The sequence below is a fragment of the Ursus maritimus genome, unplaced genomic scaffold (assembly GCF_017311325.1).
Source record: "Ursus maritimus isolate PB19 unplaced genomic scaffold, ASM1731132v1 scaffold_26, whole genome shotgun sequence".
Classification (NCBI taxonomy): Eukaryota; Metazoa; Chordata; class Mammalia; order Carnivora; family Ursidae; genus Ursus; species Ursus maritimus.
This window is the reverse complement of record NW_024425119.1, coordinates 19,475,076-19,487,056: the sequence shown is the minus strand read 5'-3', so window position 1 is coordinate 19,487,056 and position 11,981 is coordinate 19,475,076. Positions and strand designations below refer to the sequence as shown.

General features: G+C 36.2%; 1 protein-coding gene and 1 long non-coding RNA gene across 3 annotated transcripts in view; one reads left to right on the top strand and one right to left on the bottom strand.

Annotated features, from left to right (window-relative positions):
- The first annotated feature begins 202 nt into the window (after positions 1-202).
- Positions 203-11,981, top strand: part of LOC103677813 — an 18,586-nt gene continuing 6,807 nt past the window's right edge. The window contains exons 1-3 of one of the 2 annotated variants that reach the window (XR_005837877.1): positions 203-396; positions 1,133-1,237; positions 2,178-2,240. This is a non-coding gene — a long non-coding RNA (uncharacterized LOC103677813). Of the gene's footprint in view, positions 410-1,132; positions 1,238-2,177; positions 2,241-11,981 lie in introns of both variants that reach the window. The other variant, XR_005837878.1, reaches the window with a different exon arrangement.
- Positions 2,479-11,981, bottom strand: part of PYROXD1 (pyridine nucleotide-disulphide oxidoreductase domain 1) — a 27,986-nt gene continuing 18,483 nt past the window's right edge. The window contains exons 6-12 of the mRNA XM_008707073.2: positions 11,273-11,433; positions 9,002-9,102; positions 7,853-7,988; positions 6,870-6,982; positions 6,167-6,289; positions 3,846-3,983; positions 2,479-3,245 (exon numbers count right to left, since the gene is read on the bottom strand). Coding sequence (XP_008705295.1) covers positions 2,997-3,245; positions 3,846-3,983; positions 6,167-6,289; positions 6,870-6,982; positions 7,853-7,988; positions 9,002-9,102; positions 11,273-11,433 — 1,021 coding nt within the window. The 3' untranslated portion in view covers positions 2,479-2,996. The remainder of the gene's footprint in view (positions 3,246-3,845; positions 3,984-6,166; positions 6,290-6,869; positions 6,983-7,852; positions 7,989-9,001; positions 9,103-11,272; positions 11,434-11,981) is intronic.

Genomic DNA, 11,981 nt, shown 5'->3' with positions numbered 1-11,981 from the left:
GAAATTTAATGCAAAAGAGAGATTATAGTCAATCATTTTTGAACCAGATAATGGTTAACCACTCATAAGACACTAATTTAGCAATATTTTGGTGCTGCATTTTAACTTTTTTCTTTTTTATTTTAAAGATTTTATTTATTTATTTGACAGAGAGACAGCCAGCGAGAGACGGAACACAAGCAGGGGGAGTGGGAGAGGAAGAAGCAGGCTCCTAGCGGAGGAGCCTGATGTGGGGCTCGATCCCATAACGCCAGGATCACGCCCTCAGCCAAAGGCAGACGCTTAAGGACTGCGCCACCCTGGCGCCCCTGCATTTTAACTTTTTTCATCCTGTGTGTCTGTTGTGACTGAAGAGCTGGACTAACCAGTTCCCCCTCACAGAGTTCTGATGCCTTGGTGGGTGAAGAAGGTCATTACAATTTTAACTTTGCAGCTAGAAAAACTTGTATATGAGTTTATTACCCTGCATTAGACTGACCACATTAACAAGTCTGATATATATATAAATCAGGGTGCTAGAATCAATAATTAGGAATATCTGACCAGAGCATTCTTGTCTCTAAATCAGAGTACCAAGGAAACCATAGTTTTCAGAATATTGCTCAATGAGCACAAATCAGGTAAATATGAAGTATAGACTGATCTCATAAATCTTTCTCAGTCATGTCTGGCAAACACCCTGGTTCACAGAGCATACTTCAAGGCCTTCCGGTAACCAGCTTATTTCCTTTACATCACTGTAAATTCAACAATGTCTTATAGAGACTATAACTTAGTAATAGACTTGAGGAGTAGCCTGGTTTGGGTTCAGAACAAATTAAGTCAGTGTTCAGGGTGGCTCACGTTGATGACTCATTTTTTTTTAAGATTTTATTTATCTATTAGAGAGAGAGACAGCCAGCGAGAGAGGGAACACAAGCAGGGGGAGCGGGAGAGGAAGAAGCAGGCTCGTAGCAGAGGAGCCTGATGTGGGGCTCGATCCCATAACGCCGGGATCACGCCCTGAGCCGAAGGCAGATGCTTAACCGCTGTGCCACCCAGGCGCCCCGTTGATGACTCATTTTAAGCCAGTTTAACCACTTAGACTAGCCTGTCCTTAATTTCTAAATCCCAGCTGCCTTTCTCAATACAGCATGTGGAAGAATGTAACCGCACACTGCAGAGATCTTATCAAGATCCTGAAGAAGGCAAAGGACCTGAATGAAAAGCTTATTACTCCACTGAAACTGACAGAGTGGTGGGTGCTCCTCCCAAACTTCCTCATAGAGACCTGGTGAAAATGACTGCACGTTCTTCTAGAGCAGTATCTTAAGTATACATAAATCTATTTCTCGTCCTTTAGTGTTGTCTTTATAATTGTTTCTTATAATGGGAAAAAGTATTTTTTCCCATTGTTTCATGTAAACTTTTAAATCCCATATAAAATTTACAAACAATTTATAGAAAGTATTTGTTCTGTCCAAGTTTCATAGCAGTATATTAAAATTACTGCACTTATGGTTTTTTATAGATTTGTTTTTTCATAATTTCTCAAAACCTTTCTCATTGAGATTTCATATTTGAAAATAGACCTAAAGCTAATCTGAATAGTGATGCACATTTTATTACCACCCAAGTAAAGAAGCCCATGCAGAGCTGTTTCAGGGTAACTGGATATTTCTATATAGTGAAAAAACATATTAAAGCTATGGGATGCTGTAACTAGTATTGTCCTGAGTCCAGTGGAACATACCTTTGTTTTCTGTAGATATATTAAGGAATGGAATTTAAACTAATCTATCTTTTTTAAATATAGATGAGGGTTTCCAACCTTTCAGAAGAGGAAAAATCCATTTTAGTGTTGTCTAGTTTGCGATACACTCTGCTTTCACAATATGAGTTGTGGTCAACATTGGTTGAGAAGTCAGTCTGTGCAGCAGAGGTCGAGAACCAATGACTCTCACACACTACATACTCTCGAGCCTGCAAAAGTGTGCCATGTACCACTGTGTCTCTGACAGCACATCCCTTCAAGATAGATAGGGTGCATATTTGAGTAGATACTTGAAGATAAAAAAACAGACCACTAGATACTTAACTAAAGAGCTGATCTAGAAGGACCAGTGGGATTATTACTTTGAAGAGAAAATGGAACCGCTGAGTTTTGACCAGAATGTTTGCTTTGTTTTTATTTGTAGATTGAATCATCTCAAACTTGGATTCTGAAAGAGCTGATAAAAAGGAGGAAGAAAAAAATTCAGGTAACTTCCGAACAGGCTTCAGCTATCTAAGAATAAACTGATAATGCATGAGATGGATGTTTCTGTATTTTCAAGAAAACAGTTTATGCATGTATACACCATTATTTTGTAGTTAAAAGTTTAAGACACTTTTAAATATTTTATACATATGGAACTTATCTCTGAAGTACTGGACTTGAACATTTCAGATCATGATTTGTAAAAACTGACAATACGAAATGAGAAAAATGTAAACTACTTAAGTTCACAACTATCTTAAACTCTTATGCCTTGATATGTTTATTTTCATTTGATAGCAAAATTACACGGAATATTTTACAAAGATTTATTACAGAAAGGGAGTGATTTCAGCTCCTAACAGCTGTAGAATCCAAATGTAAACAGAATAGGGTATCAATACAAATGATATTAGCAAGTAAGATATTGCTACATCTCTGTGTAAAACTATAAGCCTCTTAAAACCATAACCCTGACAGTTCACAATCAGAAGGACTCTAGTATACCAGACCAAGTTGTTGGCTAAGTAGATTACAACCTAGTTAAATCAGAAATGAGTAACTTAAATGCTTGCATTCACATAAGTGGTCAGTTTTGTGTTATAAAGATCAAATAATTTACATCTATTTTTTCAATATTATATTTTAATATTTTCCCACTAAAATCATTATCACTTCTGTATTCTTTATTATATCCGTTATTTGCCTTATTGTGACATTGCATTATTTGGAACTTTATGTAGCTCTTGAAATACCTTTTTTAATCAAAATAATCTTCTAAATCAATATTTGGATCTAGCAGATCTTCTCCATATGATGAAAGATCTGTCTGATTTAAAATTAAGTTTTCAAATGTTTCTTCTAAGTCTGTTTCACCAATTAAGACAGCTCCCATCATTCGCCCATTCTGCATGACGACTTTGACGTATTCTTGTCCTTTAGTACATCTCAGCATTAATTCATGATCTGAACCTAAGCCCTGTGCGTTGTATTTTCCCAGCAATACAACCTAGAGGCAGGGATAAAAACATCATTCTGGTGAGTACCAAAAAGGAAACACTCTATGTACTTACATTGTGTTGTTATGCTAGAAATCTATTCACAAAAATTGGGGAGTGTCCCAAAGAAAACATTTGAATGGCACTGCATTTATTGTATGGATCACACCACCACATAGTCTCTGAACATTAAAAGTATCTAGCGAATTAACAAATATGTAGGATCTGGACTACATCAGCTTAGAGTTATGAAGAAAAAACTTAGAGTAACGTAAAGAGGAGTAAATAATATGCATGGCAAATCCCCTGGTTCATTCTTGAGTACGATAGCCATTGGTTCCCCCCGCAAAGCAAGAATGAATCTCAAAATGTACCAACAGGGAATAAACCTAGAAGAGACTTTCCCCCCTTAACTAGAAAACAGTATAGCACAGAAAGGTAGGTAATGACTAGGAATTAAGACCAGCAATAATACCAGGTACTGATTTCCAAGAAATGAGAAAATGTGTCATTTTCTGTAAAATAATTATCTAATTTTCTCATTTGAGTATTTACATGGTTTGAGTTATAAAACTAACAAGCAGAAAAAGACACTAATTTGCTTATCTTACCTTATAGTTAAAAAATTTTGTTACATGTGCAAAAAGTTCAAAGCTGAAGTCCATGTCAATAGATTCTCCTAAGCTAGCGGCAGCCATGCACTTCGCTGCATACCATCCCATCTGTCTAGCCTGGGTCCACAGCCTCATCTGAAAGAAAGAAATGTCATGAGGTAAAAATTTTTCACTGTCTTACTTTAACAGTGCCTTACAAAAGTCCTTGAAGGGGTTCAACGTTGACACTCCTTGAGATTGGCGCGAGCTAGAGGACTAGTTGGACCGTCTTTGCCATAGAAGCCATCACCAATCTATACTAACCAAACTTGATTTGCTATTTGATAATTCTATCCAAATTACTGCCTTTGAAATTAAAGGATGATACCAAATCTGTATGTTTCAATAAACTATTACAACTAACTAAAACATTTCAGGGTATACCAGGTAAGAATACTACTAATTAGCCAGTCTCATTATCAGCATAAGTAGAGATGACAAATTATCACTGAAAATTGCATTTCTTTTCCTAATCTTTAGATTTTGGTGTTAGTTAAGGCCTCCCATGCAGTTAAATCGATGTACTAATTGGGTGTCCAGCCTCGGGAAATCTTACCAGATTTCAGCGACTGATGATGGGAATTTTAAGTTCTTCCCTTACATTATTAATTTCTCCTTTATTGTATGTTTATTTCTACAGAGTTTTATGAATCCCTGATAGAACACTGGCTGTGAAAGTCAAGAGATTTAAATGGCAACTCTTCTACATCTTTAACTTTTCATTTTTATTTATTAACAGCCTTAATTTCTTCACCTGAAACATAAATGTACACCACCTATTCCGTGGCTATTGAGAAAATTAAGTAAGCTAATCTACACCCCTGTGTGTAACTAATGTCCTTTTGTGTGCAAAAATACCACTACAATCATTTCTGGCAGAATGGATAGATTTTTTAATTCAGTCTCCTGTGTATAAACAAGATCAGTTTGATGAAGTGAAAGGGAATCTGTGGGAAGGAAGCAGAGCAAACCGAGCACAACACTAGAGAACGGCTAATGGAGGCAGCCTGCAGTGTTAACACTGCTGGACCGTTGTTAAACTTAATGTCTACCGGCCTCAGAGTCCCTCCAGTTTGGGTCCTGGATCATGTAAAACTAATTAATTACTGTACTTATTTATTGCTTCTACAAATTAAGAGACAAGGTCTATTAGATTCACTCAGAATAAGAGCCATCTGTTTTGTTTTGGGTTTTATTTTTTTTTTAGATATTGCCTGTAGCAGAGTATGACACATAAGATCTAATTTATCCTAGATGGTTTAAAGTCTTAAAAAAAAAAAAAAAAATCCCACGAACACCAGTGCCTGAGAGTTGAGGACAGATATGCCACAGTAATGACAGAATGTAGAAAAAATTGAAAACAAGCTAGCACTTTAGAACAGACCAAAAGCACTCTTCCTATGACTGTTATCTCTGTTCATAAAAACACCTAGTATTGAAGGTGCCCCTTAGAATATATCTAGCTCTTCTGCTACTTCACACTCCACAGTTAATCTGAAGGAGTAAAATGTCTCCCTGTGGAGCTGGTCTTTCACCGACCGTTGCCTGGTTCTTCTGTCTGTAACGTCTACCTGTGTCTCTACTTCTCCTAAGACCACCTCGCCTACGGCCCCGGTCTGAGTATCTTCCTCAAGGATTTCTGCTCCACCGTGAGGAGGCAGCAGCACCTGAGGGCAGGAGGACGTGGACGTCCAGCTGGACGGAGCTGTTCGGCTGAGGAAGGCTGTTCACTACAGGAAATTTTTTCAGTCATAATTCCCACATTCATCATTCAGGGGTCATCATTCATCTGTACAGTTTATACCTCAGACTGTTATTTATTCATCTAAAGCTGCACCATCCAGTCTGGTAGCCACTGGACCCATGGAGCTATTTAAACTTAAATGTAAATAAAATTAAAATTCAGTTCCTCAGTCACATTCAGCACATTTTAAGGGCTCGATACAGACACTTAGCTGGTTACTGCCTGACTGTACACTGCAGACGTATAGAATGTTTCTGTCGTCACAAAGTCCCACTGGACAGCTGGTAAATATTTGAAGATGAAAAAGTCATAGCCCATAATTCTTTTTGAATTACAAGACAACCCAGTGTGTTCTATCACTATAGGATAACTTACCAGAGGTAAACATTCTTTTTTTTTAAATATCATTAAAAACTCTAGGAGAGCTTCCTACTTAAGTGGGAAAACCAGAAATTTGGATTTGCTGGTAGCGACTCCGTACCGTCAGGGAATCTGAGAAATCTCATACAAAGGTGTGATGGTGGGTGCAGCTCACCTGCTGCCAGACCGGGCTGGGCCGCCAGGACGCAGTGCAGACGTCACCTGCGGCGTAGACATCAGGGAGAGACGTGTGCATGTGAGCGTCCACCTTCAGGCCGCCGTCTTCTCCTAGAGCAAACTAAACAACGTTCCTGATAAGCATATGTGGGAAGAAAAATGAAAGATGCTTTTGTTCTAAAGTAAAAGAACAAGTCACATTTTTACACCTCGGTATACTGATCTTTAGTGAGAGTAAAAAACAGCTGCAAAGTTTAGACAATTCAGCTGAATTTCCAGGGAATCAGAATCCTACTAGGACAGACCAACTAAAAAATTCTTAAGACTTTCAACATGAAGAACACTCAGTAATCATATGACTACCCCACTCATAACTGCAATATTCCTCAGTTTTGCAAGCTTCAAATGCTAAAAGGCATTTGAAACAAGACAGTTTCTTTAAAAGACTCATATGTAAGATTTCATAGGTGTCCGTCTCATCAATGTTTAGACAAATGAGTTGTTCATTATGTCCCATTTATGGGGACACTGTTAAGGACTTTAGGCAATACAAAATACTGCAAATCAAACATGACTGTAAACTAAACTGTTTTCAGCTTCCTTACAGTTTTACACTAAAACAACAGTTATTTATGCTTGAGAATTAGAAATCTCACACTACTTTAAAAATATTCAGAGTAGGACAAAAAATTTCACCTTACATTGTTGCCACAGAGGAAAGGTTCTGTATTTGGTGTAACTCCTGTAGCACTGACAATGAAATCACAGCCGTATATCTTTTCATTAGTCAATTCCACATATACAGGCCATACCTCTTTAAAACAAACAAACAAAAAACCACCTTCATTCTCAAATGTAATCATCACCAGCTGTCATTAGCATTATGTGAATATAATGCCTAGAACAAAGAGTGAAAGAAAAAGGCAGGAGAGGACTTTAAAACATACCCCTTAATTTTATAAGGCACATTTGCTTAAACGATTACAATGCAATCAGTACTGTCTCCTTGTTTTGGGTATACTTACAAAATTATGGCATTCTAAACATTTTTCGTTCAAATTTAGACAAAGAACTTGTAACAAAATGACTTTAAACTGATCACTTTATAAATTATTTCTTTAAAACTATTAAGCTATTATATATACTCCACTAAGAGTTTAGTCCAAATAGATTACTCACTTTTCAATGTTTTCCCTTACTACTCACATATTCAAACTCTTAACACTACGTTTTCCCGTGGAAAAATTCAAAGAATTGAAAAACAGTGGAGTATCTCATATGCTAGTTTGGCTGAGTGTTATTTAAGATGGTGGTAGTTTTCACAGAGTGTGAAATAGGGATTAGATCCGTTTCTTAATTCCAAATTTAGATTTTCAATCTGTTTAATTTTGGGGCAGTCGCTTCACCTCTGAGAATATGAAAGTTTTTTAGTTGATATTTGTTTTGATCTGCAAGATATTCTAAGAGTTGTGGTGGCCAGAGCACGATGAGACTGATGTAAAGCTGCATACAAATTATTAGGGAACGTGAAGACTAATGAAAATGAAATGACTTACATTGTAATCATTTCATTTTTACTTTTTATGTTTAAATTTCATATGGAAATTAAGTTTTTTAATATAGTAAGATTAAGGTTTCATCATTTTAAATTACTGGTTACTGTATTTTTTATTTTATTACTTACCTTTATCAGTTGTGACTGACTGATCAGAATGGTCTCTGGGAAAAGGCAAGGACTTTTTCTTAGAAATTCTAAATTCTTCCTGAAGGAAGATTTTCTTTACTTCACAGACAGTTTCAATGTGAATCTTACGAGAAAACTAAAAGAAATACTGGTCACCATAATAAGTCCCAAAAAATGACTTAGGCTGCTGATGATTAAAAAAAATTACAATACACTTGTAGAAACATATAGAAGAAATACTTCTTACAGTATAAATGGAAACACACTGGATGCCCCAAAATAAGTCTCTCAATTTCTGTGCGTGAAGGGAGTGAGCAGAAATCCATTCAGAACTTAACAGCTAGCTGCACTGGCAGGGTGTGCTTTTAAGTATTAGCCTCAGTGATAATTACAAATAGAGTTGTTAAAAAATTACAACTGCTAGAGACTATAAAAGCCTCTTGAGGGCAGGTCCATGCCAATTAACTTATATCCAGAACCTTAGGAAAGTGTCAAGTACAAAGGAGAAAATGTTTACTGAACTAAACTGCTGAATTCTCAGGTTAAAAATACTATTAATCTTTGGATCTGAAGATGCAGGAAGAAATGATTTTGTATAATTTCTATCACAAAAATTAGATATGCCATGAAGCCAGCTCCCCTCCAAACTACCCAAGGCTGAAAAGAAATCATACACAGTAATAAGGACTCCATGTACGCTTCTTACAGTATTTATCACAGCCTTTTAACTATTTAAACACAAATATCTAATAAACGAGCAAAAGCAAGTCATTTGCTTATCCAGTTAGGGTGTTAAACATGTATTTTATTTAGAATTCATCTAATAATCTTTAAAATATTATAATGCATGTGAAGTGACTTTTGAGAAAAGATTAATTTAAAATAGGACAGTTATATTCACTGTAGTCCAGTTCTGGAAATCTGTCTGCCTGGGGAACTAAAAAGAAGGCCGTGAGTCAGTTTTAGATGAAGGAAATACTCACTTATCTGTGGTAAGGAATCAGGCCAAGTGCCTTTGGTCCTGTCTGTCCTAGCACTTTAGATTTTAAGTGACCTACCAGTTGTTTGACTTACTTGTGACCAGTATTTAACAAATGGTTTAAGAATTTAAAATTGCATCTTAGATTTAATTAGTATATGAACACATACCTCTTTTGCACCTTTAAGATTCAAGCCTTCATGCCAATCAGGTCCCAAGGCACTGCCCATATTACCAGCACCAACTTTGGTTTGTGTTTCCTTTTTCCTTTCTGAAGAGATAAACTCAACTCAAAATTCAAATGATCTAAAAACTGCCAGGCAGAGAACTATGCTTTGTGTTCTCAAGCTTTTAGGAATGTTATAATTCTCATACGTACATAAGTACAGCATGATTTAACTAAGTTATCTGTATGGGTTATTTTATTATTTTAATATTTTGTGAAATAGAGCTATAAAATAGATAATCTTTTAATCAAGTGTTGAGTATAAACACAGCATCCCCAAAGGTATGTTAATATGAGGGGTAAGATCTATCTGCTAAAAGGTTGATATCCAAAATATATAAAGAACTGCTACAACTTGGTAACAAAAATACAACCAAAATAAAAAATGGGCAGAGGACTTGAACAGACATGTTTCCAAAGACATACAGCTGGCTAACAGGGACAGGAAAAGATGCTGAACATCACTAATCATCAGAGAAGTGCAAATCAAAACCACAATGAGGTATCACCTTACACTTGCAGAATGGCTAGAATCAAAAAGACAAGAAATAACAAGTCTTGGCAAAGATGTGGAGAAACAAGATCCCTCATGTACCACTGGTGGGAATGCAAATTGGTACAACCACTGTAAAAAAAACAGTATGGAACTTCCTCAAAAAATTAAAAATTGAATTACCAAAAAAAAAAAAAAGCCATATGATCCAGTGATTCCACTACTGGCTATTTACCCAAGGAAAACAAAAACACTAATTTGAAAAGATAAATGTACCCCTATGTTAACTATGGCATTATTTACAACAAGCAAGATACAGAAGCAATCCCAAATGTCCATCAACTGATGAACGGATAAAGAAGATGTGGGGTAGGGTAAACATGCAATGGAATATTACTAAGTCATAAAAAAGAATGAGATCTTGCCTTGTGCAACAACCCGGCTGGACCTAGAGGGTATAATCCTAAGCGAAATAAGTCAGACAAAGACAAATGCCATATGATTTCACTCTTATATGGAATTTAAGAAACAAAATAGAGACAAACCAAAAACCAGACTCTTAAATACAGAGAACTTGTGGTTGCCAGAGGGGAGATGTATGGGGGTATGGGTGAAATAAAGGGGATTAAGAGTACACTTATCATGAGGAGCACTGAGTAATGTACAGAATTGTTGAATCATTTTACTGTACACCTGAAACTAATATAACACTGTATGTTAACTATACTTCAGTAAAACTTTTAAATAAACACATGCAAGTTAAACTAGGAAAAATATTTTAAAACAACAAAATACATAAAACAAAGCAGAAACAGACTCAGATATAGAGAACTGGTGGTTGCCACAGGGGAGGCACTGGTGCACAGGAAAAACAGGTGAACGGTAGTAAGTAGTACGAACTTCCAGTTATAAATAAGTCACGGGGCTGTAAAGTACAGCACAGGAAATATAGTCAATGGTACTATAAGTTTGCACAGTGACAGGGTAACTAAACCTACGAGATGACCACATCACAATGTATAAAAATACTGAATCACTACTGTTGTACACCTGAAACTAATATATTGTAGTCCGTTATAATTCAATAAAAAAAATTAGTCATCGGTTTTTAAACACTGTCAATTTTTAGCACCCTCAAAACTTATAGAATTCTTTTTGAACTGTATAAGCCAAAAGTTAGAAAAAAATTCTTAAAAAACTAGTTTTTTTTCTTTTTTCCTAAAGATTTTATTTGCTAGAGAGAGCGTGAGAGAGAGCACGCATGCACACAAGCTGGGGGGAGGGACAGTGGAAGAGGGAGAGGCAAGCTCCCCGCTGAGCAGGAAGCCCCATGCCAGGTTCCATCCTAGGACCCTGAGATCATGACCTGAGCTGAAGGCAGGAGCTTAACTGACTGAGCCACCTAGGCACCCCTGTATTTCTTTTTAAATTCATTGCAATTTTTGTAAAATTACCTTAGATCCTATCCAGTTGTACCATCTGTTTGCAAAGAGGGAGATGGGCTGGTTCATTTAATTCACTTTAAATTTCCAGTTTTAATTATGCATGTTTGGCATTTAAAAAAATCCTGGAAAATCTAAGTCATGTAAGATACAGAAATAAATATTATCTATATTTCTATCTCCCAACTATAATATTTTGCTCAACGTTCTTATAGCCTTTTTCTGTATGGCTAAAAAGCTAAAAAGTTTCATCTGTGAATGAACAAGATGCTGTATTTACCTTCAGTTGTATATTTAGTTCTTTTATGTGCAATTCTAGCCTCTGGTTTTTCAGCAATGAGCTTTGAAGTCAAGAATTCAGCTGCTCCTGCATCAAAGAAAGTATTCCCAATAGCTTTATCTTTAATGGCCCAAATGACTTCACAGCCTTCAATTTCATACCTAAAAGGAATATTAAAGTTACTCGGAGCAATTCTGAAAGTCTGAGAAGAAATCTCTGTATTTGCAAATAACAATTACCTCTGAGGGCAAAAGTAAAGAAAATATTTTAAGACAAACTGAGCAAAAATGATTATACGGAGGAATGTAATACTCTTTCAGGATAAAAAGAGTTAAAGCAGAGTCTTAAGTAGTAAAAGAAGTTTAACGAGTTTATTGAAAGAACATAAAAATGACAAACGTATGTAACTGAGTATCAGGTAAAATTTCATTACAGTGAGCATTTCTCTAAGTGTTCAGTCTCCCCAACATAATTATTGTATGGATGTTCCCCAGAGTTCCATGAGTGGGCAGTGCTTTGTTGACACAGTTACAGTGTAATCAATGATGGATGGATGGTACACAGTTAAAATACTGAGAATACCTCACTTTTCTGGTAACCAGTATTTTGTGTACTCAAAGCACAACATTATGGAAGGAGATAGAAAAAGGAGAGAATTAGAGTTATTAACTAAAATTTTAACTCTCCTGCAATCCTCTCCCTTTGCCTC